The sequence below is a fragment of the Oreochromis aureus genome, linkage group 23, assembly GCF_013358895.1.
Source record: "Oreochromis aureus strain Israel breed Guangdong linkage group 23, ZZ_aureus, whole genome shotgun sequence".
Taxonomy (NCBI): domain Eukaryota; kingdom Metazoa; phylum Chordata; class Actinopteri; order Cichliformes; family Cichlidae; genus Oreochromis; species Oreochromis aureus.
The window spans coordinates 43652547-43679271 of record NC_052963.1 but is presented as its reverse complement, the minus strand read 5'-3'; the positions used below and the strand labels follow the sequence as shown (position 1 = coordinate 43679271).

The 26725-nt window shown below is 39.4% G+C and overlaps 3 protein-coding genes across 3 annotated transcripts; 2 read left to right on the top strand and 1 right to left on the bottom strand.

Annotated features, from left to right (window-relative positions):
- Positions 1 to 1098: 1098 nt before the first annotated feature.
- LOC116317759 (cytochrome b-c1 complex subunit 6, mitochondrial) lies at positions 1099 to 3704 on the bottom strand. Its single transcript, XM_031736625.2, has 4 exons — positions 3543 to 3704; positions 3201 to 3236; positions 2657 to 2818; positions 1099 to 1334 (listed from the first exon to the last, which is right to left on the bottom strand). Exons 1-4 carry the CDS (start codon positions 3582 to 3584, stop codon positions 1302 to 1304), a joined length of 273 nt encoding a protein of 90 aa, XP_031592485.1. The 5' UTR covers positions 3585 to 3704; the 3' UTR covers positions 1099 to 1301.
- A 1111-nt stretch (positions 3705 to 4815) lies between these two features.
- Positions 4816 to 9407, top strand: LOC116317751 (cytochrome P450 2J6-like). The gene is made up of 9 exons (XM_031736614.2): positions 4816 to 5176; positions 5264 to 5426; positions 5672 to 5821; positions 5904 to 6064; positions 7656 to 7832; positions 7953 to 8094; positions 8291 to 8478; positions 8575 to 8716; positions 8927 to 9407. Exons 1-9 carry the CDS (start codon positions 4973 to 4975, stop codon positions 9103 to 9105), a joined length of 1506 nt encoding a protein of 501 aa, XP_031592474.2. The 5' UTR covers positions 4816 to 4972; the 3' UTR covers positions 9106 to 9407.
- Positions 9408 to 12319: 2912 nt separating this feature from the next.
- Positions 12320 to 18826, top strand: LOC116317749 (cytochrome P450 2J6-like). The gene is made up of 10 exons (XM_031736612.2): positions 12320 to 12355; positions 13455 to 13696; positions 13784 to 13946; positions 14042 to 14191; positions 14274 to 14434; positions 15290 to 15466; positions 15587 to 15728; positions 15938 to 16125; positions 16222 to 16363; positions 16574 to 18826. The coding sequence occupies exons 2-10, from the start codon at positions 13493 to 13495 to the stop codon at positions 16750 to 16752; spliced, it is 1506 nt and encodes a 501-aa protein (XP_031592472.2). The 5' UTR covers positions 12320 to 12355; positions 13455 to 13492; the 3' UTR covers positions 16753 to 18826.
- The last annotated feature ends 7899 nt before the right edge of the window (positions 18827 to 26725 follow it).

The following is a 26725-nucleotide window of genomic DNA, read 5'->3' as shown; positions in this document are numbered from 1 at the left end:
TGCAACAAAGATTGCATGTGTCTTGCCTTGGTCTGCGCCTGCTGGTGTAGTCTTTTGGTTTCCTGCCCTTTAGCCTTCACACTTGATTCTCATCATACCATCAAAGACAGGTATTTAAGGTCCACGTTCTTTGGAAAGGAATTGCTAAATATTTACCAGTCATAATCACCTGCCTGTCAAGCCCCTGTTGTCTCTGCCTACTTAAGGAACTGTAAACAGTCACTCCCTTTGCTGCCTTCCTTCTGGAAAAAATCAAGTAAGAATCTAATCCAATCAGCACATTAAGGCTTCCTCTCTTCAAACCACACAGACCAACTCTTTTCTGGCAGAAGTGGATTCCTGTGTCTTGACCCAAGCCACCCCTGTCTGCAAGTCCTTGTGTGAACTTGAGTTACCTATGACTAAATTATTCAAACTATATACTTTTGGGTTCAGGTCTTGCATTAGTCTTACACCATAACTGCCTTAGTGGATATGACATTGCTAGGGTGTGACTGGATCTGAGTGACATAAATTTTGTCATCAGCTGGTGAGCATGGGGGTTCATGCAGATGTCCACATGACTACATTTCTTATCTGCTGGATACCAAAAGTGGTTCGGCATCCGCTGGTCCAAGATATGTTTTGCTGCCATTTCAAGCAGCAATGCTCCTCTAAAGTTTTATAAAGTAATATAGTAGCTGAAGACACGAGTGTACAATCATTACATTTTTTACCAGGATTTTGATATAACAATACAGAAGCTCAGACATTCACAGGCAACGCAGATAAAGGTACTGCAATAGTTTGAAAAAAACGAGACCTTCTGGGAAAAAAATGATTTCTTTGCTTCTGGTGTTGACTTCTCCTTGGTTTTGTCTAACTGGTGGAGAATACTGCAGCAAGTACTTGTGCTCTCAAAAGTGGTATTAATGGCATGGAGCTGTGGTGGCACCACTGTTTGTGTGCAACAGAACTGCTGTGGCCATCATAGTTGGGATATCAGTAGTTGACTTGTTGGTGGAGCTGGCTTGCTGAAAGAACATAGACGCGAGTATTTACCAGTGACTGTAGAAAAGCAGAGATTTGATCATATTATAAAAAAATCACCATGGGGGGGATGGTAAGATGTTTAAGCCATCATCTTTAATGAAATGTTGACTCCGACATGTTAAATACTTTTTTTTTACATGAGCAGATAATGTATACACTTCAAGTTACAACATACAGTAGATCCACAAATGGATGTATTTTACTCCAAGTTCTTCTTACGATACAATATGTGAAGAATGCCATTAGCCGGTGGTCAAATACTGAGAGCTTCATTTGACAGAATGGAACAATTTATGTGCCACCTGTAGAGAGGATACAATAAATAATTCATCAGTGCAAACAAACAAAGACATTTCATATCACTTAAGTTACTGCTCTTACATGTAGGCCATACAAATGGATAGTTTCTTGTATATGCTGCTCTTATGTTGGCAACTGCCAGATAAAAGTGTGCCCTATTGCCATGGTAAGCAAACGTTAACTTCATGTATGAGGGACTGCAGCTTTGCTTGCAAATGTTGAGTAGAAATGTAATGATTATCTCTATGATTTCTGATAAAAATCTTCCTTCAGTCATATTTATCTAAGCCTTCAGGAGATCAAAACTGTCTTTAAGAGTAAAAACAGTCCTACTTTACACATCATAATACCACTCACTTTCAGGTTTGCACTCATACAGAGCAAAACACAGAGCTCAGTCATAAAACGGAAGGCCAGGTCTATTTATTAGTTTAGTTTATTATCACAACTCAGATTGCTCAATCAACTACGATTGGTTATAGATCAACTTGACCCTGGAGAACAGCAGTTCTTGAGACAGACAGTGGAGGTGGAAACACTGTCTAAAGATTTAAAAATTGCTCCAAGAGCATTCTTAAAGTAACAACATCTTTGAGGGTTGTTATTTATTTTCTATTAAATATAAGACAGCCTAAGTAGCTATTAGCATTTATTATGATAAAAGAACAGTTTTTACAATTCTAACAAGCTTCAAAGTCAAACTTTGGTATGCCCACGTTTATTATTCAACACAGCCTGAACTCTGTTAGGCAAGGTTTTCTATAACTTCTTTAAGTAATTTTTAATAACTCCCAATACTTATTGAAAGGGCTTTGAGAACTACTGCTCAAAACCACTTGAAAGATTCTGACACCCCCACTTTGATTTATCAGACTCCTGAACACTCAGTGACTGGACTGACACACACACTTTCATACACGTCACTACATCAAGCACTTATCTGCACAATCCCATACACACATACCTTCCTCAAGTTACTGTTTGCACAATGCTCAGTCTTTTTGCACAACCCACTGTCATTGTTGCACTTTTTTATTGCACTGATTTTGTTTTGTTTTTTTGCATCTGTACACTTGCACTTTATGTAGTCCTCTGTTGATTGTCTGTTATATGTTATACATAGCGCCATGGTCTTGGAGGAATGTTGTCTCACTTCACTGTGTACTGTACCACAGCACATGGTTGAAATGACAGTAAAACCACTCGACTTGACACTGACTCTTTGAAAACAAAATATAAAGAAATGAGGGACTGAGAACACCTGCTCTTTTGTCAGGTTTTTTTAGTCTTTCTACCTGGTACAGCTGGCTAACGGCACACTTACACAGTGGTCTCGAGCATGTAGGAAGTCAAACAGCTCCTCGGTACAGTCCTCCTCCGTTGAAGACCGGGAGCCAACTCTGGTCTCACATTGCTCCAGACGTTCCCAGGTGTGAACGCAGTGTTCTGTCTCCGCACACTTCTGCCGCAGTGATTCAATAGGATCCTGAAAGAGAAAGTTTAGCACTCAAAGCAACTGGCTTTCAATAAGAGACACATATGTCAGCGTCAGTGTCCAAATGAGTGCAATGCAATATAGCTGAGAAAAAAAGGAAAGTCCATTTGGTAAAAAAAAAAATCCATGAAGTGGGTGGGTTTTTTTGTTTTCTTTTTATATGGGGGAAAACTGCCACACATTTTTTTCAAATATCAAATGAGAAAGTAAATTATCACTTTAAGAAGCCTCTTTACACCTGGCAATTACTGTCCTATTCATTTTCCTGTTTTTTAAATTGGTTTTGTTCAGTCAAGACCAAAATAAAACCATCAGTTATAATGGGATAATTTTGGCATACTTTGATTCTGTTAAGGTTATTTAATTAACTTACCACCATCTCTTCCTCTTCCTCCTCTTCTTCCTCCTCCTGAAATACACACGACCAAATGAATAACATCAATAAACCACCACCCTCGAGAAATTGCTATCAATTGCTCTTGTATTCATTCATCTTCACCAGTTAGTCCGTCATTATTATCATTGACTGCGATTTGATTCTGCTGCGTTAATTAACCTTTAATTTTGTTCTGAACAGAGATGTTTAGAGAGGTTGGCTAATGCTAATGTCAGCTAAGTCAGGATGCATCGTAGTTAGCCTCGTTGTATTAGCCTATAAGCTAAACGTCAAACGTCACTAGCTTACGAAATCATATCTGTAACAAATACTAAGAACCTCTGGCTCTCCGTTCGTGATCATTTTCTCCTCGAAAACCATGATTTCGGTGGTCTTATCCTTGAATCAGCTAGCTGTCAAATCTCAGATATTGGAGGACACAGCAGGTCATACGAGCTAATAAGCTAGCGAAGGCAAACACTTCATTTCCGGTTGCTTAACTTTCAAAATCAAACTGCTCTTCGTTCATTGCCTTAACATATTATTTAGAGGCCACCTCGAATCCAAGCGGATTATTTGGTGGCAACAGAACTTGGAATCGTTTTTTTTTTTTTTTTTTTTACTTCAGAGGCAGGACAAAACTTGCTCGATACGCAAACATGCCAAAGTTTCGCCTCGACTCACAGACGTTTTACATTGAAAGTTCCAGGTATTTTATTTAAACGGCCTATGTTTTATTTTGAAGTCAATCATCTACTTCCCCCGAGGGTCGGATATCCGAGTTGGGACGGTGTTTATCAGTTTTAAGTTGTGAGCGCAAGGTGCACATTACAAAGACACTTATTTGCTTTTAAACCCATATAACAGATAATGCAATTCATTAATTTGCAACATGAGCCAAAATTTTAATGCATGGCGATTTAAAAATTATTACACTCTATACTACCATCGTGTGCTGGAAAGTGGTACTACATTATGAATTTGGCCACGTTCTTAAAGCCCTTTTTTAGTAGGCTACGTTGTTCTTCCTTTGTTCCCTTTAGAGTTTTTTGCTTCAAATGAGCCATCTCAGCTGCTTTCCTGTTTCAACAACATGAAACAGAGTTAGTTTGTTAAATAAGGTGAAAAGAACACCACTGGCTTTCCCAGAACTCTTCTGAAATGAAAGCTTAATGGCAAATACAAACCAGGATACAGTCATTGGCCAGTCTTATCAAAGTTCTCAGAAGTGAAAACAGAATTTTAGTTTTGGTACATTTAAAAGTCAGCCTTGAAGAAACGCAGGTTTGACCATGGTTGGTTGTGCAAACATGTCTTTTTATGTTCATGTAAGGCTTTAAAAATCTCACATCTTCCACTCTGTCAAATGGCAAAACTACAAACTCATTTTCAAGATTCCAATGAGCAGTTTTTTTTCTGTGTATGTTATTGTTGCACCAAAGATAGCGGTTTTAAAGTGGTAAAAATAAGAACTGAAGTATTAAAGTTTGGCTATTTCTTATGTCTAATCACACCCTCAAGCCAAAAAGATTCTCTTCTGTTGAGCAACAATACTTGATTTTAGCATCCTAGATTAAAAATGTTTTTCACATCTTCTTTTCTCCATGAAATGAGGCCAGAGTTCAGAGTACACTTTATTTGCATTACCAAGTGATAGTAATACTGAGCTTCGCCCTCAGTGGACCGATAGCTGTTGTTGCCTACTCTCAGACTGAGTCATCTGTCTTACAGGAGAAATCGTACCCTCGTACAGTGACTGTATTTACAGAATGGATTCAATCATTTCTGTAATTGGAACCTATGTTTCCTGGGATCTCAAGAGTCTGCTGCTCTTCACTGCAGTTTTCATCATCACTGCAGACTATATTAAGAATCGTCGGCCAGCAGGCTATCCTCCAGGACCCCGGGGTCTACCAATTATGGGCAACCTATTCACTATAGATCAGAACAGGGCCCATGAGAGTATGACACAGGTACCTGTTAATCTTAAAATCTTACATATTAACTCATATTCTCATGTCAAGTCTTGTGTGTATCTTCTTTCATAAATCCTGTCCCAGTTAGCAGAGACATATGGAAATGTGTACAGTCTCCGGATGGGACAGGAATGGATGGTGGTTTTAAACGGGTTTGATATTCTGAAAGAAGCTCTAGTGACGCAGGGAGACAGCCTGGCGGACCGCCCGGACCTTCCTTTACAGATTGATAGAGCACACAGACTAGGTAAGGGTACTAAAGATCAACACAGACACAAAGTTTGAAAGTTTAAACTTTTAAGGTTTTTGGCCTTACCCAGAACCAGTTGTATTAATCTGTTTTGCCCAAAGACTCTCAGCTGTGATTGCTTCAAATTTAACTTTAAGAAAGGAGTTAGGGATAAGAATAGAGAAGTGGTTAAATAGTCCTAAAACACAACCTTCTTTTTTTATCATTGAGAAGTTTGCTGTCCCTGCTCTTCTTCTGGTCAGGTGTCATTACCAGTAGTGGAAACCTCTGGAAGCAGCAGAGACGCTTTGCACTTTCAACCCTTAGACAGTTTGGATTTGGCAAGAAGTCACTTGAATCTGTCATCCTGGATGAATTTACATATTGTGCAAAAAACATCAGAAGCTATAAAGGTACGAGCTTATTTCATGGCAACACTTTTAGAATGAACAGATTCACATAAATTTACATAAAAGTTTCTCCTCTATTGTGGAGGTAAGCCATTCAATCCACACCTCATCCTTAACAATGCTGTCTCCAACATCATCTGCTCCCTGGTGTTCGGCCATCGCTTTGAGTACGATGAAGAGAAGTTCATTAAAATGATGCAACTGTTTGATAAAGGATTCCAGATTGAAGGCTCCATTTGGGGACAGGTACAGCATTTAAAAATGCTGATCACATCCTAAATTCACGTGCCACAACTCTGCCATTTATTCCTTACTGGAATATTCTTTTTAAATGTCAGTGAATCTTTTTCATCACAGGTATGTAAAGTTTATCAATATTAAGTCTCCTCACTGCTAGAGGACCTTCGATCAGCTTCTAGGGGCGATCGTGGCTTAAGAGTTGGCAGTTTGTCTTGTAATTGGAAGGTTGCCGGTTCGAGCCCCAACTCCGACAGTCTCGGTCGTCGTGTCCTTGGGCAAGACACTTCACCCGTTGCCTACTGGTGGTGGTCAGAGGGCCCGGTGGCACCAGTGTCCGGCAGCCTCGCCTCTGTCAGTGCACCCCAGGGCAGCTGTGGCTACAATGTAGCTTACAGTCAGTGTGTGAATGGGTGGATGACTGAATGTAGTGTAAAGCGCTTTGGGGTCTATAGGGACTAAGTCAGGGGTGGGCAATCTCAGTCCACGAGGGCCGGTGTCCCTGCAGGTTTTAGATCTCACCTTGGGTCAACACACCTGAATCACATGATTAGTTCGTTACCAGGCCTCTGGAGAACTTCAGGACATGTTGAGGAGCTAATTTAGCCATTTAAATCAGCTGTGTTGGTTCGAGGACACATCTAAAACCTGCAGGGACACCGGCCCTCGTGGACTGAGATTGCCCACCCCTGGACTAAGTAAAGTACTATACAAATACTGGCCATTTACCATTTAGAAGCATATGTACTGAAGTGTCTGACATAGTAAAAGAAACACAGTCACCTTTTAGGCGAGTAATAATGTTCACAGAAAAGAGGTGATAACGAACAGGAAATTAACACTAAGCAGTGACATGCAGAGTAGGAGAGAATATCCAAAATGTATATATGAAACTATAAAGGTTTTATGTTGATGGACACATTTTTACAATAGCAATAAAGAAAAGCAATGAGCTGAAGTCACAATGCTTTAAAAAAAAACCACACACACAAAGACAAACGATTCCCCCAATCAGAACTTTATCTTTTAGGTTTTGTACTCACCAAAATCACAGACAGCAATGCTCAAATCCAAAGTCATGATGCTATATTCATCCTTTAGTCTTGTCTCTTTCTCTTTCTTTTTCTTTTGACTACCACTGTTTTATTTTGCTTGGTAAGCATGACTAGAAATCCTGCAACACCGTTGCCAAAAACCAAATTGTTGCTTAGTTAACAGCTTAGCACACATTTGCCACAAAAGGTTAGAAAGAACAAGTAATCTTTTTCCCAGCATGTGTCTCCACCATCAGAACTTTAAGAAAAAACATGTATTTTATTCAGTAAGCTGTAAAATGATTGAGTATGAGTTTGCAGTTAATATTCAATTCGTAAAAAAAAAAATTAAACAAAATTTTGGGATCTTTGGATCACAAAGTGGAAATATGATTTAATAAAACTCTTATAAAATGTCCACTTTGTTGGCTGAACCACCCTGAGCCTGGTTCTGTAGTATTAACCAAACTTTTGAATGGTGCTGTACTTTCCAGTAGTTTATTTAGACTGAGGCATGGCATTTGCACTAACATGAATGTATTGTTCCATTTTGTTTCCTTGTGTAGCTCTACAATGCATTTCCTGTACTGATGAGATGTTTACCAGGTCCGCATCAGAGTATCGGGCAGATCTGGAATGAAGTGAAGGATTTCATATGGGTAGAACTAAATGAGCACAAGAAAACCTGGGATCCCTCAGAAAAGCATGACTACATTGATTGTTACCTCAGTGAGATTCAAATGGTAGGAGATTAGGCTTAATTTGCCATCATAAATTGCCATGTATTTCAGGTAATACTGCCAATAAAGGCACTTTTTTATCATTTCCAGTGTTTTAAAATGTGTGTTTGCATGTATTTTCAGAATAAGGGGCAGGACAACAGCACTTTTGATGAGGAAAATCTGGTTATTTGTGTTTTGGATCTTTTCGCGGCTGGATCTGAAACCACATCCACCACCCTGCGCTGGGCTTTCCTCTACATGGCAAAATATCCTGAGATTCAGGGTAGGAGTATTGACCAGGCCCGGATAGCTCCCTGTTTTCTTAAGTGTAAACTTTACTATTTCCAGGTTACACTCAGGTTTTTAGATGTTTAACGTATTGTGCAGTGGTGCACAAATCTCTTTAATAATTAGCAGTGTAGCACTACGCTGTAATTTTCTTTGATGAAATACTGTTTTTTTGTGTGTCTTTGGCACAGAAAAGGTACAGGCTGAGATAGACAGAGAGATTGGAGAGTCCAGACAGCCATCAATGGAGGACCGTGCAAACCTGCCTTACACTGATGCTGTCATCCATGAGATCCAGAGGATTTCAAACATAGCTCCTCTTAGCGTGCCGCATGTCACCAACAGAGACGTCGAGCTGGGGGGATACGCAGTCCCAAAGGTCATTGCTCAAACTAGAGTCAAGTAAAACACAAACAAAGTTTATGTCATATTTCATTTTGTGTATTTTTGTATTTATTATTATTCCAATTTCCAGGGAGTTATAGTAATTGCCAATTTGACATCTGTGCTGTTCGACAAGAAAGAGTGGGAGACGCCTCACACCTTCAATCCAAATCACTTTCTGAATGAGGAGGGCAAGTTTGTGAAACGAGCAGCTTTTCTGCCTTTCTCTCTTGGTAAGGAGTGACTCCATCAGACATTTGATTAATATCTGTGCAAGTTTTTTTAGCAGCCTCTCCAAACATCCGCTGTAACGAAGATCTGCTGTTTAAGAGACGGTTGGTGAAGGACAAAAAAAGATCATAAGTAATTCTATTGAATCAGTAACTGATCTGTGCACAGTCATCCAAAGGAAATCTAGGACTAATGCCAGTGTCCTGTCTCAGGTAAGCGGGTGTGTCTTGGAGAGAGCCTGGCCAAGATGGAGCTTTTCCTCTTCTTCACCTCCTTCATGCAGCACTTCACATTCTCCATGCCTGCCGGGGTGAAGCCTGATATGGACTACCGCTTTGGGCTCACTCTGACACCGAAGAATTATGAAATCTGCATAACCCCACGTCATTAGAAACTGCCAGCACTTGCGATCTTATTACCAGTTCAGGGTTTAGAGAACATGACAAGTTTAATAGTTGATCGCATGTTTGATCTGAATTTCACAACACACCAGCGAAATTTCTCTTACCTCTTTAATAATAAGTGCATTATTTCCTTTAGTTATTTTTGTTAGTTACATCTGGAAGACAAATTTATCAATCAAATCAACCACTCCAAAAGTCAGAGACAGTACGACACCAACTGTCTGCCATCTATAATCCAGTTTGGAGATCGCCTCCCAGACGCCTTAACGCCCACTCATATTCTGGGGCATTTGACCTCAGGAAATCACACGATAGGGTGGGGCTAGGTTTCATGATGAGCTCACCCAAAACCTTGCCTGATTGTGACCCACACCCGTTTTCGCACCTTGGCTCGTGTGATTAGGTAGAGGATCATTAGGGGGTCCATTGTCCCTCTCGGTGGGTTACTCCCACAGGGCTTAAATCTGGGACTCTCCACCATTCAGTAGAACTGAAGAAGCTTCTCAGATGAGAGGTGAAACGTCTTCAAGCAACTTAACGAAGACTACGATGACCTGGATGACTGAGAACCTTCCCAGACATATCTTTCATGAATGCTTTTAGAAGGACTTGACAGTTTGCAGCAGCAGTTACAGAAATCCTGTCAATTTTATTACTCATCAAATCTGTAAAAGTGTTGTATGTTTCTAAGAATTGCCTGCATGATCTGAAGTTACCTTCTGTGTATTTTCCGTTTTTCTCGCCTTTTTGCCCCCCAGTTTGTTGTCTATGTAATAGTACTTTTGAGATCACCAGTTCATGTCTCACCATCGAGCTCTATAGCTTCTTTGTTTTTGGTCCATTTTTTAAGTCAATCCGTTTTTCTGTTTCCTTTCGCTGGACTTACATATATGTTATGCAGCTTTAATGGCCTAAAAGCAAAACCAGGAAACACAAAGTACACAAGATTAAAAACTAAACTACACACGAGGAAGCACACACACATGCAAAAGCAAACACAATAGACTCCAACAACTAAACACTAGAAAAAGGGCAGGTTTAACAGGCATACTGACACAGAGAAGGCAGGACTATAAAAGAGGGCATAAAACTAATGGAAGCCATGAAAGAAAGAAAAAATCAAAACGGGAAATACCACAATAGATGACTGAGGGAAATGCCTCATAGCAAGAAGGCACTGAGTTCAAATCCAGCATCTGAGTTTGCATGTTCTCACAGATTTTACGTAGGTTCTGTTCGGGGCATCCCGCTTCCTCCCACAATTCAAAGACATGCAATTAGTTGGGTTACTTTATCAGCTCACTTTCAAGACTCTGTCAAACAGTCTTTATGTGTGTATTACTACTGTCTGGACCAGGCAGAGGTGTTTGGACTTGGGAGACATGAGAACATGTATGGCATTAGGTCGTTTGAAGTTTGGCTATTTCTTTTATCTGATGAGATTGCATTTTAAATCAATCACAATAAATATCCGCTTATTTGACCTAGATGAGATGCAGTATTTACTTTATCTCGCTGTATTTGTTTCCTGGGATTTCAACAGCCAGCTGCTCCTCACGTTGGAGTCTTGGTTTTCTGTTCTTAGCTGAGTGGAATGGCACATAGTGTGGTCTTCTACTACTGTAGCCCATCCACATAAAGGTTCAACATGCTGTGTGTTCAGAGATGCTCTTCTGCATGCCTTGCTTGTGATTGGTTGCCTTCTGCATACAATTCAAAACCTGTACAATACCAGGACCATGTGGTGGGGATGAAATACTGGAGATGAACCTTTCACCAAGGGCATAAACTCCCCTGTACTAGGAGGCTGTACCCGCCAGGACCAATACCCCTGGAAATAAGAACAGAATGTGTGAGTGTGTGTGATATTACCATAACACACACTTAAACATACTTACTCCAGCTATAAAAAGTTTGCACACTGGATTCATTGCACTGATCTGTGTACTTTGCACAGATTTGTTCACAGATTTTACACATCTGTCCTTCCTAGTTTATAATGTTAATGTCTTTTTTAACCCTACTCTTCTAAATATTTCTGTTTGTATATATACAGTTGTGTGAAAAGGAACATTTTTACAGAATTTGCTGCAGACCTCTGGAAAACTAAGCACCCTAACCCTATGATTCAGGAACCTGTAGAACCATCTTTAGCAGCAGTAACTAATTTATATCTAAGAAATCATTTCCTATATATGTAATTTACAGTGTTTAGTTTACTGAGGTTGACGGGCATTTGTTTATGCACAGAATTCTTAAGTCCTTTGCATAAACACAGCATTTCACGCATTTACTTTTTCAACCATTCTGTTGTAGATTTGCTGCTGTGGTTGGGATCACTGTCCTGTTTCATAGGACTGACTTACAGAAGGTCTTACAGAGGAGTTCTTGGTAGACTCAGTGACTGTGAAGTGCACAGGTCCAATGGCTGCAAAGCACGCCTAAATCAAGTCCTCTCTACTACTGTGTTTGAAGGTTGGTATTTTCTCTTTTTGAAACATTCACTAAAAAATAGATTTAAATAACCTTTATTATCCATAATGATACACAGTTTGAACTTCAGGAAGTCATCTTGACAATGTCTGCACCCCTGAATGCATTTGCATCAACAAGGACTTGGAATGGTGCACCTTACGGTTAAAGAAAAAAACTATTTACCAGAAAATGTCAGGGTGGAATACCTTAAATAAACACTCAGTGGATTAAAGGTGGCGCTATCTATGTAGGTTTCTATTGAAAACACACAGTTTGGCCCAAATGCCTCATATAACCCATTTTCCTGTTGGTCCCCTGGATATCCAACAGGAACTAACTAAGCCTTCTTCTCAGATTTCGGAGAGTTTACGCCATTAAAAAGCACAGCAGGTCATACGACATAACAAGCTGGCGAAGGCACAAACTAAATCTCCGGTTGCTTAACTTTCAAAATCAAACTTCAGTTCGTTACCTTTTTTTTCGACATTGCCTGGGGAAAGGTGAACATAAATACGTATTGCAAATTTTTAAAAAAGTGCACGTTTAACATATTACTTAGAGGCCACCTCGAATCCAAGCCGATTATTTGGTGGCAATAAAACTTGGGATCATTTTTATACACCAGAGGCAGGACAAGAAATGCTCGATAAGCAAAGTTCCCACTGTTTTATTTAAACAACTTGTGTTTTATTTTGAAGTCAGTCCTCTACTTCCCCCGAGGGTCGGATTTCCGAGTTGGGACGGCGTCTCGTTATCTAGACGGTGTGTGAGTTTTAAGTGAGATTAACGTGAAAGCAAGATAGACGTTACAAAGACCCTGTGTTGCATTTTAATACCCATTGTTTAAACTCTGTATTGATGTTTAAAATTGCTTTATCTCACTTTTTATCAGGATTAGGCTGTTATAACCGTTCATACCAGTCCGGGTCGCTCATTAATCTTGCAGTTGATACATTGGCAACTTTAATCAAAGTTTTAATGCATTGCTTTATGAAACTGTACTTTTAATACTCTATGCTACCATCGTGTGCTGGAAAATGTTGCTACATTAAGGAAAATGAATTTGGCCATGTTCTTAAAGCCCCTGTTTTTGCACTTTGTACTTTGTCCTGCTTTTGTTCTCTTTAGAGTTGTTTTCCTCAAATTAGCCTGCTGCTTAAATTAATCTGAGTTGCTCTTCTGTTTGAACATCATGGCATGAAATTCACAACAGAAGGTGAAAAGAACACCACTGGCTTTCCCAGAACTCTTACCTCACCCTTACGCACACTATTGCCTGAAATGAAGGCTCAGTGGCAAATACAAACCAGGTTACACTGACAGATTTTACTGGCCAATCTCACCAAAGTTCTCAGAAGTGGAAACAGGATTTTAGTTTGGGTACATTTAAAAGTCAGCCTTGAAGAAATGCAGGTTTGACCATGGTTGGTTGTGAAAGCATATCTTTTTATGATCATGTAAGGCATTAAAAATCTCACATCTTCCACTCTGTCAAATGGCAAAACTACAAGCTTATTTTCAAGATTCAAATGAGCAGTTTTTTTTCTGTGTATGTCATTGTTGCACCAAAGATAGCAGTTTTAAAGTGTTTTTTAAAAAGTACTGAAGTATTAAAGTTTGGCTATTTCTTATGTCTAATCACACCCTCAAGCCAAAAAGATTCTCTTCTGTTGAGCAACAATACTTGATTTTAGCATCCTAGATTAAAAATGTTTTTCACATCTTCTTTTCTCCATGAAATGAGGCCAGAGTTCAGAGTACACTTTATTTGCATTACCAAGTGATAGTAATACTGAGCTTCGCCCTCAGTGGACCGATAGCTGTTGTTGCCTACTCTCAGACTGAGTCATCTGTCTTACAGGAGAAATCGTACCCTCGTACAGTGACTGTATTTACAGAATGGATTCAATCATTTCTGTAATTGGAACCTATGTTTCCTGGGATCTCAAGAGTCTGCTGCTCTTCACTGCAGTTTTCATCATCACTGCAGACTATATTAAGAATCGTCGGCCAGCAGGCTATCCTCCAGGACCCCGGGGTCTACCAATTATGGGCAACCTATTCACTATAGATCAGAACAGGGCCCATGAGAGTATGACACAGGTACCTGTTAATCTTAAAATCTTACATATTAACTCATATTCTCATGTCAAGTCTTGTGTGTATCTTCTTTCATAAATCCTGTCCCAGTTAGCAGAGACATATGGAAATGTGTACAGTCTCCGGATGGGACAGGAATGGATGGTGGTTTTAAACGGGTTTGATATTCTGAAAGAAGCTCTAGTGACGCAGGGAGACAGCCTGGCGGACCGCCCAGACCTTCCTTTTCAGACTGATATAGCACATGGATTAGGTAAGACTACTGTAGATCAACACAGACCCAAAGCTTGAAAGTTCAAAGTTTTAAGGTTCTTTTTTGGTTTCTTCCCCCTCTCTTTTTCTGGTCAGGTGTCATTACCAGTAGTGGAAACCTCTGGAAGCAGCAGAGACGCTTTGCACTTTCAACCCTTAGACAGTTTGGATTTGGCAAGAAGTCACTTGAATCTGTCATCCTGGATGAATTTACATATTGTGCAAAAAACATCAGAAGCTATAAAGGTACGAGCTTATTTCCTGGCAACACTTTTAGAATGAACAAATTCACATAAATTTACATAAAAGTTTCTCCTCTATTGTGGAGGTAAGCCATTCAATCCACACCTCATCCTTAACAATGCTGTCTCCAACATCATCTGCTCCCTGGTGTTCGGCCATCGCTTTGAGTACGGTGAGGAGAAGTTCATTAAAATGATGCAACTGTTTGACAAAGCGCTCCAGATTGAAGGCTCCGTTTGGGCACAGGTACAGCATTTAAAAAATAGTAATCAGATCCTAAATTAATGTGCCACAACTGTTAAATGTATTTGTTACTGTGATACAATTTATAGTAATGTCAGTGAATGATCTTTTTTGGCACAGGTTTGTAAAGTTTATCAATATTGTCCTCTCACTACTTGAAGATTATGTACTGAAGTGTCTGTCATAATCAAGGCCAGTCACCATTGAGAGGTCTTGGAGGTAACTGTAGATGGTTTATGTTAATGCACATATTTTTCCCAATTGGACAAACAAAACATGCGATGAAGTCACAATGCTTCACAAGAGTGTAGGGATCAAAATAAAGGCAGAATCTGGAGATGTTCTGATCATCTTCTAGACATATTACACACACATATTACAGTATGAGGGCATGTTTTGGACATTTAAGTTGCAACAGTGTTTCAGTCATTTACAAAAACACAAAGACAAACGAGTTTCCCAATCAGAACTTCACCTTTTGGGTTTCATACTCAGCAAAATCATTGACAGCAATGATCAAATTCAAAGTCATAGTCCTGCAGTCGTCTCTCCTGTTTTCTGTGAGCACTGCGCCAACAAACCACTATATATGATACTTGCCAAAAACCGAATTGTTGCATAGTTAACAGCTTAGGGCACATTTTCCACTTGCTACCCTGTCAGAGGTTACACCTTTGTTTTTTTAATTACTTTACACATAGACATAAACAGATTACTTTCGTTTAGACCCCCTACCGGTTACGGTAGATGACTACCCCTCCCTGAGCCTTGACTGGTGCTGCATTTTCAGACAGTGGATTTAGAGTGGGGCATTTGCACTAACCTAAATTTATTGTTCCAATCTGTTTCCTTGTGTAGCTTTATAATTCATTTCCTGTCCTGATGAGACGTTTACCAGGTCCGCATCAGACTGGCAAGCAGATGTGGAATGAAGTGTTAGATTTCATACGAGTAGAGCTAAATGAGCACAAGAAGACCTGGGATCCCTCAGAAACACGTGACTACATTGATTGTTACCTCAGTGAGATTCAAATGGTAGGAGATTAGGCTTAATTTGCCATCATAAATTACCATGTATTTCAGGTAATACTGCCAATAAAGGCACTTTTTTATCATTTCCAATGTTTTAAAATGTGTGTTTGCATGTATTTTCAGAATAAGGGGCAGGACAACAGCACTTTTGATGAGGAAAATCTGGTTATTTGTGTTTTGGATCTTTTCGTGGCTGGATCTGAAACCACATCCACCACCCTGCGCTGGGCTTTCCTCTACATGGCAAAATATCCTGAGATTCAGGGTAGGAGTATTGACAAGAGTATTGGCACTCAAGGAACACTGTGGTTATAATTTCTTAAGTGTAAACTTTACTATTTCCAGGTTACACTCAGGTTTTTAGATGTTTAACGTATTGTGCAGTGGTGCACAAATCTCTTTAATAATTAGCAGTGTAGCACTACGCTGTAATTTTCTTTGATGAAATACTGTTTTCTTTTGTCTTTGGCACAGAAAAGGTACAGGCTGAGATAGACAGAGAGATTGGAGAGTCCAGACAGCCATCAATGGAGGACCGTGCAAACCTGCCTTACACTGATGCTGTTATCCATGAGATCCAGAGGATTTCAAACATAGCTCCTCTTAGCGTGCCGCATGTCACCAACAGAGATGTCGAGCTGGGGGGATACGCAGTCCCAAAGGTCATTGCTCAAACTAGAGTCAAGTAAAACACAAACACAGTTTATGTCATATTTCATTTTGTGTATTTTTGTATTTATTATTATTCCAATTTCCAGGGAGTTATAGTAATTGCCAATTTGACATCTGTGCTGTTCGACAAGAAAGAGTGGGAGACGCCTCACACCTTCAATCCAAATCACTTTCTGAATGAGGAGGGCAAGTTTGTGAAACGAGCAGCTTTTCTGCCTTTCTCTCTTGGTAAGGAGTGACTCCATCAGACATTTGATTAATATCTGTGCAAGTTTTTTTAGCAGCCTCTCCAAACATCCGCTGTAACGAAGATCTGCTGTTTAAGAGACGGTTGGTGAAGGACAAAAAAAGATCATAAGTAATTCTATTGAATCAGTAACTGATCTGTGCACAGTCATCCAAAGGAAATCTAGGACTAATGCCAGTGTCCTGTCTCAGGTAAGCGGGTGTGTCTTGGAGAGAGCCTGGCCAAGATGGAGCTTTTCCTCTTCTTCACCTCCTTCATGCAGCACTTCACATTCTCCATGCCTGCCGGGGTGAAGCCTGATATGGACTACCGCTTTGGGCTCACTCTGACACCGAAGAATTATGAAATCTGCATAACCCCACGTCATTAGAAACTCTGATATAGTTCAGAGTTTCGAGAATATGAGAAGTTTAATAGTTGATCGCATGTTTGATCTGAATTTCACTACACATCAGTGAAATTTCTCTGCTTTCTTTAATAATAAGTGCATTATTTCCTTTAATTATTTTTGTTAGTTACATCAACATCATTGTCTCCATACCTTCTTTGTTTTTGGTCCATTTTTTATGTCAGTCCTTTTTTCTTTACCCTTTTCTTTCTGCTGGACTTAGATATATATTATGCAGCTGAGGAGAGGACAAACAGGTAGTCTGGGTGTCCTTTAATGGCCTAAAAGCAAAACCAGGAAAGAAAAAGTACACTATAATAAAACCTCATCTACACATGAGGAAACACAGAAGCGCTAAAAATCCAGAATTTGAAAGTTTCAACAAGCACCAAAACTATAAATATTAAATAGGAACCAAATTGGCAGCTAAATAGGGCAGCATGCACAGTGGTTAGCACTGTTGCCTCACAGCAAGAAGCCACTGAGTTCAAATCCACCATCTGAGTTTGCATGTTCTCACAGTCTTTGTGTGGGTTCTGTCCAGGAGCTCCTGCTTCCTCTCACAGGCCAAAGACATGCAGTTAGTGGGGTTAGGTGAACTGGTGATTCTAAATTGTCCATAGGTTTTCAAGACTCTGTCAAACAGTCTTTATGTGTGTATTACTACTGTCGTACATACTGAGAAAAATGAGAACATGTTTGGCATTAGGTCATTTGAAGTTTGGCTATTTCTTTTATCTGATGAGATTGCACTTCAAATCAGTCACACCCAGTAGCAAGTTAGATTCTTTCACGTTAAGCAAGATCTTCTTAATTTTAGGATGACTGATTAACAGTCTTTGGCATTCTTTTAGAAAGAGTTCAGAGTGAACAGTAGTTCCTAAGTTATATTAAAATGGAAAACAGGAGTTATTGCTCCAATAAAAATCAGCTTACTTGACCAAGATGAGATGTAGTATTTACTTTGACTTGCTGTATTTGTTGTATAGATTCAGTATTTTCTGTAATCAGATCCTGTCTTTCCTGGGATTTCAGTAGTCTGCTGCTCTTTACTACAGTTGTCATTGTCATAGCAGACTACATCCAACACACGTATAAAACTACATACAGCACACACATTTAATTTTGGTGAGTCCATGGAAGTTGGAGTCTTGGTTTTCTGTTCTTAGCTGAGTGGAATGGCACATGGTGTGGTCTTCTACTACTTAAAGGTTCACCGTGCTGTGTGTTCAGAGATGCTCTTCTGCATACCTTGCTTGTCATTAGTTGTCTTCTGCCTACAATTCAAAACCTGTACAATGTCAGGACCATGTGGTGGGGAAGAAATACTGGAGATGAACCTTTGACCATGGGCATAATCTCCCCTGTACTAGGAGCTGTAGCCCATCAGGACCAGTACCCCTGGAAATAAGAACAATGTTTGAAAGTGTGTGATATTACCATAACACTGAGCTGTGTACTTTGCACATTATGTTCACAGATTTTGCACATCTGTCCTTCCTAGTTTATAATGTTTATTTATTTTTGAACCCTACTCTTCTAAATATTTCTGTTTGTGTTTATATAGTTGTGTGAAAAAGAACATTTTCACAGAATTTGCAGCAGACCTGTGAAAAACTAAGCGTACCCTATCATTCAGGAACTTGTAGAACCATCTTTAGCAGCAGTAACTTAGTCATTTTATCTGAGGAATCATTTCTTACAGTGCTTACAGTTGGCAGGCCTTTGTTTATGCACAGGTTTCTAAAGTCCTGTGCATAATCACAGCATTTCACACATTTACTTTTTCAACCATTCTGTTGTATATTTGCTGCTGTGGTTGGGATCACTGTCCTGTTTCCAAACCCAGCTTCAGCCAAGCTTTACCTGTTGGGCAGAATACCTTACTTTCTCATTTCTTTTAGAGCTCATTAACTGGTCAGAGACCAATAAAGTTAAATTATCGTGAAGTTAAGCAATAATTCTGCTTTGATAGAGCTGTAGGCTGGATGCAGTTGTTGTTTCCAGGATCATCTTGGAGAAGGACTTTGTAGGAGAATATACTTTGTATTGTGAAGATTGAACTTCTTCCATCAGGGGCAGGTGTGTTGTATTCATCAGTACACATTTTTATTTGCCTGTTTAAGACTGTGGGTAGATTTTCATCTATATTACACAGTAACAACAAGAAATCCAGGTCATTAAAAATATAACTGCAGTTAATAATAGTTTTATATAGCACCTGGAGCTGGACTGAACTGATATACACTACTCCTCATGGCACACCCGTCTTTGGATGAGAGGAGATAAGAGTCCCATCAAAATATCAAACAAAAATGATCAAAAGAAAAAAAGATTAAAATAAAAGATTAAATATTTGCATCTAAAATGCTAAAATGTAGTCTTGTACAAGTGATGTACAAGAAAAACAGTGAAGGAGTACATAAATATTATACATAAGCCAATGTTATTTTTACTTTCCGCTATTCAGCACCGTGAAAATCAACACAAAAAAACGCCTGCTGTACCTCCAACTTCAGTACAGCCTGTTTTTTTCTTAGCTTGTAGTAATTTAACTGGATTTTATAGCACAATGTAAATTGAAATACTAACTCTGTAAAACACACTGTCCTCAGTACATCAGACAAAACTAGGCAATCATTCTGGTACCTTCTTTGTTATCTGCACTTTGGTGCAAATTCTCAAAGCTCTCTCAGTTAAATCAAAACCCAAACTGTAATTCATCAAGCCCAAGGCTTTTGTGTCCTCAGCTGTCTGCTGCTAATAATATGCTAGCAGACAGCACAGCCTAACAGGCACAGTATGAATGTGAGTATCATTGGAGGAATTTTGCTTTTAGTGGAAGAGTGCTTTGAGTGCTCAATAAGAAAAAGCTGATGAATGCCATTCAATTTAACACAGCTGAGTTCAGTTAACTGCATCTTGACTTTGACACATAAAAATACCTAAATATATAACAAAAAACAGCCTTTAAGTAAGAGAAAAGATTGAAAATGTTAGCTGTGCTTTCAAAGTCAATATACATAGAATGGAGGTCTGAGCTGTTAAGTTTGTGTGCTGGTACCGTCTGTATGTTCAGCACAATCGTAGCATCAGGCAGATAGCTCATCTGGATGATTCAGTTGGAACAGAGATCACGGTTTGTGGAAGGAAGTGAAAGATTTGCCTTCTGGTGGACTCTTTGGTCCCTCTCGCTAATACAACACCTAACCAACTTTCACAAAGAGCGCTAGTATTTGTTCTGGTAAACAGAACATAATTATAAACATAGAAAGTAAGTACTAATAAATAAGTACTAATTTAATATGAATGAATGAATTAGGAACATGGTCAAGGTTATTTGTCAGTCTCCAATTCACTTCTTAAAAACTATATTAGATTTATTGAGAAGACAGGAAAAAGAGTCCATGTGTATTATAGCTTTAACATCGGTAGTGTTTATATTCATAAAACACTACCGATATATATTCAGCCTCAAAACTCACCTTTTTAATTTAGCTTTCACCTGACGTTTATTTATTTTATGCTTATTTATTCTATCCTGTTATTCTATTTATATTATTTATTTTATCTTTTTACCCTGTATATATCCTTATTGGGTCATATCTCCAGTGTTTCCTCGGAGGGGGCTCTCTGCACCGGGGCTGTGATCGACCGTGGCTGCTGGAGCTCTGTGGGTCCTCTCAGCCTGGCTGGGGGGCTTCTTTGCCTCCCTCCTGCTGTGTGCCCAGCCTGGAGGCTGCGGTCTGTGACCGGCTCCCGGTGCAGACAGCTCCCTGTGATAGTGTTTCCTCACTTAGCTCATGCGTACCCAGCCCCATGTTAAGCACTTTGTGCTACATTTTTTGTATGAAAAGTGCTTTATAAATAAAGATTGATTGATTGATTGATTGATTGATTGATTGATTGATATATTCACATATTTATGTTCCGACTGAAGCTAGCTATTTTCGATTAAGTATGTTTGTTGTGTGCAACATGTAGCCACCTTGTTACTTGTTACTGGTTAATCTTGAAGGCTCAAGCTGAGCTTTTTTAATGTATACATGTTGTTGTTTTAAAATTAGATGTGATGACATAGGGATGGACATCACTGAAAAGTGATTTAATCTCACCCTTTCTTTGGGGGGAAGACGGTGTATCCAAAAGAAATCCCCACAGGCCCAACACACAGGGCCCCAGGCCAAATGCAAACCCAAGAAGTTTGTGATGTGATGCATCAGTGGTAACTGCTCCATCTCTGTTTGGTGGGTATTTTTCCCTTAGATTTCTATACAGTCTTTTTAGAACCACAGGACTCTCATCTACAAATCATTAGAAGGAATGCAGGTTCAAGACATGTCTGAATTGGTTCAGCTTTTCAGACCAGGAAGTAACAGTCCATCCATCTTTTCTTATAGAGTCTATGTGTGAAGCCTGAGAAATGTTTGGCCAGAAACTATTCCACCACTTTATGTCTTTCATGAAGCCTCTGACCTTCTCGCTGCCTCTGAAGTTCTAGAGTTCTGAAGATTAGAGCAGTTAGAGAGTTTTAGAGTGATATAACTTTTCAAAAGTTAAAAACAAGAGGAGAAATGTCACAATTAAATACTGGAACACCTTATTTCAAACAACAGCAAAAGACAACAAAACCGTCTGGAAGATAATTGGCGATGGGATGTGATTGCACACACACCCTTTTATCTGCGGAGGGGTTAGAGCTCTGCAGTGTGGCATGTGACCACCATGAACTTTGTTTTCATTTTCTGTGAAAGACAGGAAACCTGACAAAAGAATTAAATGAATGAAGCAAAATAATAATAATAATAATAATAATAATACTAGAGCTTTTATGCCTTAATTACTTTTATTCCAAAATAATAAGACAATAGTTGGAGCTTTAATGTAATAACAACAAAAGAAGAAAGTACTGGATTACTGTGTGGAGTTTTGTGCTGACACATCAGTACAATAGTGGAGAGTGGTACATATCAAAGTAACATCTACACTAAAAATGGACACAAAGTTTTGAAGCAGATTTTGGAATCAAAAAGTAGTTTGAATGAAAAGAAAGAAATGCCACAAACCTTTCTAATCTAAAGAAATAAGGAGTGAAGCTTTAAAGTGATAATTAAACTGGCTTACTGTGTCTTAAGAAAGATGCATTGGGGCTGGATTGAAAAGTCTGCATAATAAGGGTCAAATATTCATTTTACTTTCTTAAACTAATTACAGTTTCAAAGTAGTTAAACAAGGTCATGAAAAAAGGGCAGCTATGGGCGCTACAGTGATAAGAGAATGATATGCAGCCACACACACTTCTGCTCTGTTTGACTTTGAAGCCACATCACAATCACATGACTATTATATAGTTACAGCGGTTTCAGGGAAGTTTCTTGGTTTTGATATTCTTATTGTGAAAACCAATTGGTAACAGTATAAAATAAAAATACATTTTGCAATGCAGTTATCTGTCTGACAAAGGGCTCCGACACTATGTGGGCTTCTGACACGCAATGGTGTCGGCTTGAGACAGAGAAGAGAAAATGGCAGTTCACAGTGGATGTCTTCAACACATAGTCTACAATCTACAAGTGAAAGACAGATCATTAGATATTGCTCCTATTTCAGTGTGGAAACTGAACTGGATTTGATTTGAATTTTGACACCAGATTACCTAGCTATTAGATTACCAGTGGACAGTGTACATATTCAGGTTCTTCTGATCTTGACTGAACTTGTAACCATGACTTGAGTGAAGCAGTTCTCTCGAGTTACACTGAAGACACTGTAGTTTCCTTTTCCACTGAAATTTATTACACTGTAACTGATTGTGTTAAACATTTATTTTATAGGAAATTTAAGTCTTAATTGCCAGGATTATTCAGATAGGGAATGATTCAGTAGCTTATAGAAGCACCTTTAGCAGCAATAATTTAAAGTCATACAGAAAATTATTACTTCATCTGTCTCTCACATGACTGACAAGAAATTTTAGGCCTGCTTTACTTTGCAATTTTGCTGGAATTCATTGAGATTTTGGGTTGTTTTTTAATTTTTTTTATGTACAGCTTTCTTTAGGTTCTGTCACAGCATGTCGCTCAGGTTGAGGTCTAGAATTTGACTGGACCCTTTGCCCCTCTACCCCCCTACCCCCATGCTTGACAGTTGGTACGAGGTGCTGATGCTGTTTTTGCCAAACATTGCAATTTTGGTATTGTCTGTCCAAAGGACTTTGCTCCAGAAGTTTTGTGGTATGTTCAGATGCAACTTTGCAAACCTTAAGCTGTGCAGCCATGTTCTTGTTAGAGAGAAATGGCTTCCTCTGACAACCATTTCAAACAAACCATATCGTTTCACTCTGCATACAGTCCTGTAAAAATCTTATCACGGGATTGTACCCAAAAAAATCTATTTCCCTATCTCTCCTATTTGGAAAAGACAGCGCTTTCAAAAAATGTAATTAGTCAATGACACAATTTTACAATTTTGCCTCCATACATCACCACAGAGAATTTGAAATCACTGTGGTGATGTGTAGAGGACATTGTAAAAAAGTGTCAATATCCAAAAACTTACTGACCTAAGTGTACTTGGCAGGTGAGTGAGTGAGCCATATGTCGATCACCAGCAAACCCAAGCAAACAAACACTATCAGTCAGATAGCTGGTAATTTAAACTCTTGCTAAAACCAGTGGAGAGAGTCTTCAAGTGACGATCCATTTTCTGTAAGAATATTATGGTCCACTTATGAAATAACAGATGCTGTAGCAGCATGACAGCATCTAACCTCTTTACATGATCATCATCCCGAAATCATGTCTGTAGGTCCTAATGTACAGTAGCATCTCATATAGAAAGAAAACCCTGACAAAGATGGGTTATGCCAGATCTTTAAAGTTGAAGTAATAAGATGGTATTTGAAACTATACAACATATGTATGATGATTATATTTTGCAACGTTACACTTCATCCTACTTTAGTCACAACGTACAACCAATTATAATTCCTGGTGTAAATGGGAATAGACATTTTTAGGATCCATTTTTCAAATATTATAGGTCATTTTATTTAGTAATTATGGAACTTCCGAGAAGTGTTTCCACAAAGACTGAAATTGCCGCCTGTATACACAATTTGTTTTCTCTGTTTTACTGTAGAACCTCAGTATTCGTGTCTTGATGCATGCTCAATCATCCAGGTAATCCCAAACATTGATTCTGTTTATCTGGAAGTAGCATTTTCTGTTTAGTCACTTATCCAAGTGACTGAAGAAATCACTTGGATGAGCAACAAAACATTTCTCCCACTGAAAACACAACGTCCAGATGAACAGAATCAACTTTTTGGAACCTCAGTATTCATTTAGCGTAACTGTATTTGCAATATGGTTCCAGACTTTTTCTGTGATTGGATCTGATATTTCCTGGGATTTCAAAAGTCTGTTGCTCATAACTGCATATTATATTAAGAACTTGCTATTTTAACTTCCAAACAGAGAGAATGGAGATTCCAGGTATCAGTGTAGCAGATTGGAAAGAGGTAGCCTGTCCTGAACTAAGCCAAGTGATCAAATGCACCAAAATGCACCAAAATGCACCATTCTTTTTTTTTATTTGTAATGTCAAATTCCAGTTTCACATCATGAATTGTGTTTATTGACTTAGCAAAGATAATTTATTCTACTTAGAATGGAAATACTAACTCATAATTTACATGCATCAAGAAATTGCTAATTATAAAGCTAATTATAAAGTTAATGAAACTAGTCTGTAAAAATCTCATCTGCATTAAATAAAACCACACTCTTCATGAAGATGGTGAAAATCACTTAAGAAAATCAGTTAGCATAAATAGCAGGAGTCTTCTGAGTGCAGAGACTTTACAGGCAGTTGATTAAGTTTGTGATGGTAGGAAAAACAACAAGTAAATTAACAAGCAATTTCATTTCATTATAGACTGTCTTTCAGTAACTATTGAAGAAATTGACATATTATTTATTATTTTTTTTAGAACAAGAATTACTATAAAAGATAATCCTTGCTTTGATGCAAGCCACTTGTTAATTGTAATGTTGTTAATGCTTGTTAAAACAGCTGACCTGATTGGCTGCCTCTCTGGACTTTTTTGGGGGGGCGGGGTAACAACAATAACAATAATAATATTCATATTTATAACAAGGTGCAATAATAATTAATGTGCAATAATAATAGTGTGCAATACACATACACTTATATAATAATAAGTTAAGTTACTGTGTCGTGTCATGTTGTTTTGTGTTGTTCGTAGTGCCGATGTGGGACAGTTTTCCAATTTCATTGTACTATTGTACCATGTATGACCGTGCAATGAGAAAGATAAAGAGTTATCTTATCTTATCTTATCTTATCTTATCTTATCTTATCTTATCTTAATGTGTCTGTAGATACTGAGGTTGATGAACAACCCAAACACAGTACTATAAAAATTCCCATACATCCATTCTCTTCCGCTTATCCTTTTCGGGGGGGCGGTGGGGAAGAACCCCCAAACATGGGGAGAAACATGGGGAGAACATGCAAACTCCACACAGAAAGACCCTGGCCTGATGGTGGAGGTGAACTCAGGACCTTCTTGCTGTAATGCAACAGTGCTAACCACCGAACCACCTACTATAAAAATTAATTACTAATATTTACCTGTCAACAGCAACAACAGCCCTCATCTGCTTCAGCCTTGCTCCCACCCTCACCTGGTTCCTGTGCAACTCCACTCACTGTAACGGAGCATGATGTCAGACGGGTCTTCCTAGCAGTGAACCCCAGGAATGCTGCCAGTCCAGACAGAGTACCTGGCAAGGTGGTCAAAGCAGGTGCCCACCAGCTAACCCTCGTCTTCACCAGAATGTTCAGCCTCTCCCTATATCAGGTAGTCGTCCCGTCTTGTTTAAAATCAGCTGCAATCATCACAGTGCCGAAGAAGTCTCCCATCACTAACCTGAATGATTATCGTCCTATGGCCCTCACTCCGGTAATCACGAAATGCTTCAAGAGACTAGTCCTTCATCAAGGACCATCTCCCCCCCAGAACCCGACCTCTATCAGTTTGCATACCACGCAAACAGATCCACAGAAGACGCCATCGTTGTAGCTCTCCACTTTGTGCTGATCCACCTGGAGCAGCGACAAAGCTACATTCAAATACTCTTTATGGATTACAGCTCAGCTGTCAGTGCAATCATCCCGGATAACCTCATCACCAAACTGGTCACTCTTGCCCCCCTCCCTCTCACATGTGCCTGGATAAATAACTGTAAGACTTAGCCCCCATCTCTCCTCCACTTGCACGCGGAGCACCCTTGAGCCCCTTCCTGTATTCTCTCTACACCCATGACTGCAGTCCCACCCACAACAACAACCTTATCATCAGGTTTGCTGATGACACCACAGTAGTCAAACTAATCTCAAAGGGAGACGAAGCAGCCTGCAGAGAGGAAGTCCTGGAGCTGGCAGCCTGGTGTTCTGAGAGCAACCTGGCACTGAACACCAAGAAAACCAAAAAGATTATCATTGACTTCACGAGGCTCAGCACTGACTTAGCCCCCCTGTACATCAACGGTGAGTGTGTGGAGAGGGTCCACACCTTCCAGTTCCTCTGCATCCTCATCTCTGCTGACATCTACTGGACGGACAACATCATAGCAGTTGTCAAGAAGGCCCAGCAGCAGCTGTGCTTCCTGAGGGGCCCCAGGAAGCACAAACTGGACCCCAACCTGCTGCTGACGTTCTACTGCTTGTCCATTGAGAGCCTGCTGACATACTGCATCACAGAATGGTGCGGACGTTGCACCAAGAGAGCAGGGTGAGACTTCAGAGAGTAGTTAAGGCAGCGCAGAAGATCATCGGCTGCCCTCTCCCCTTCCTGATGGACATTTATACCTCCCGCTGCCTGAGCAGAACAACAAACATCATCAAGAACAGCTTCCACCCTGATTTT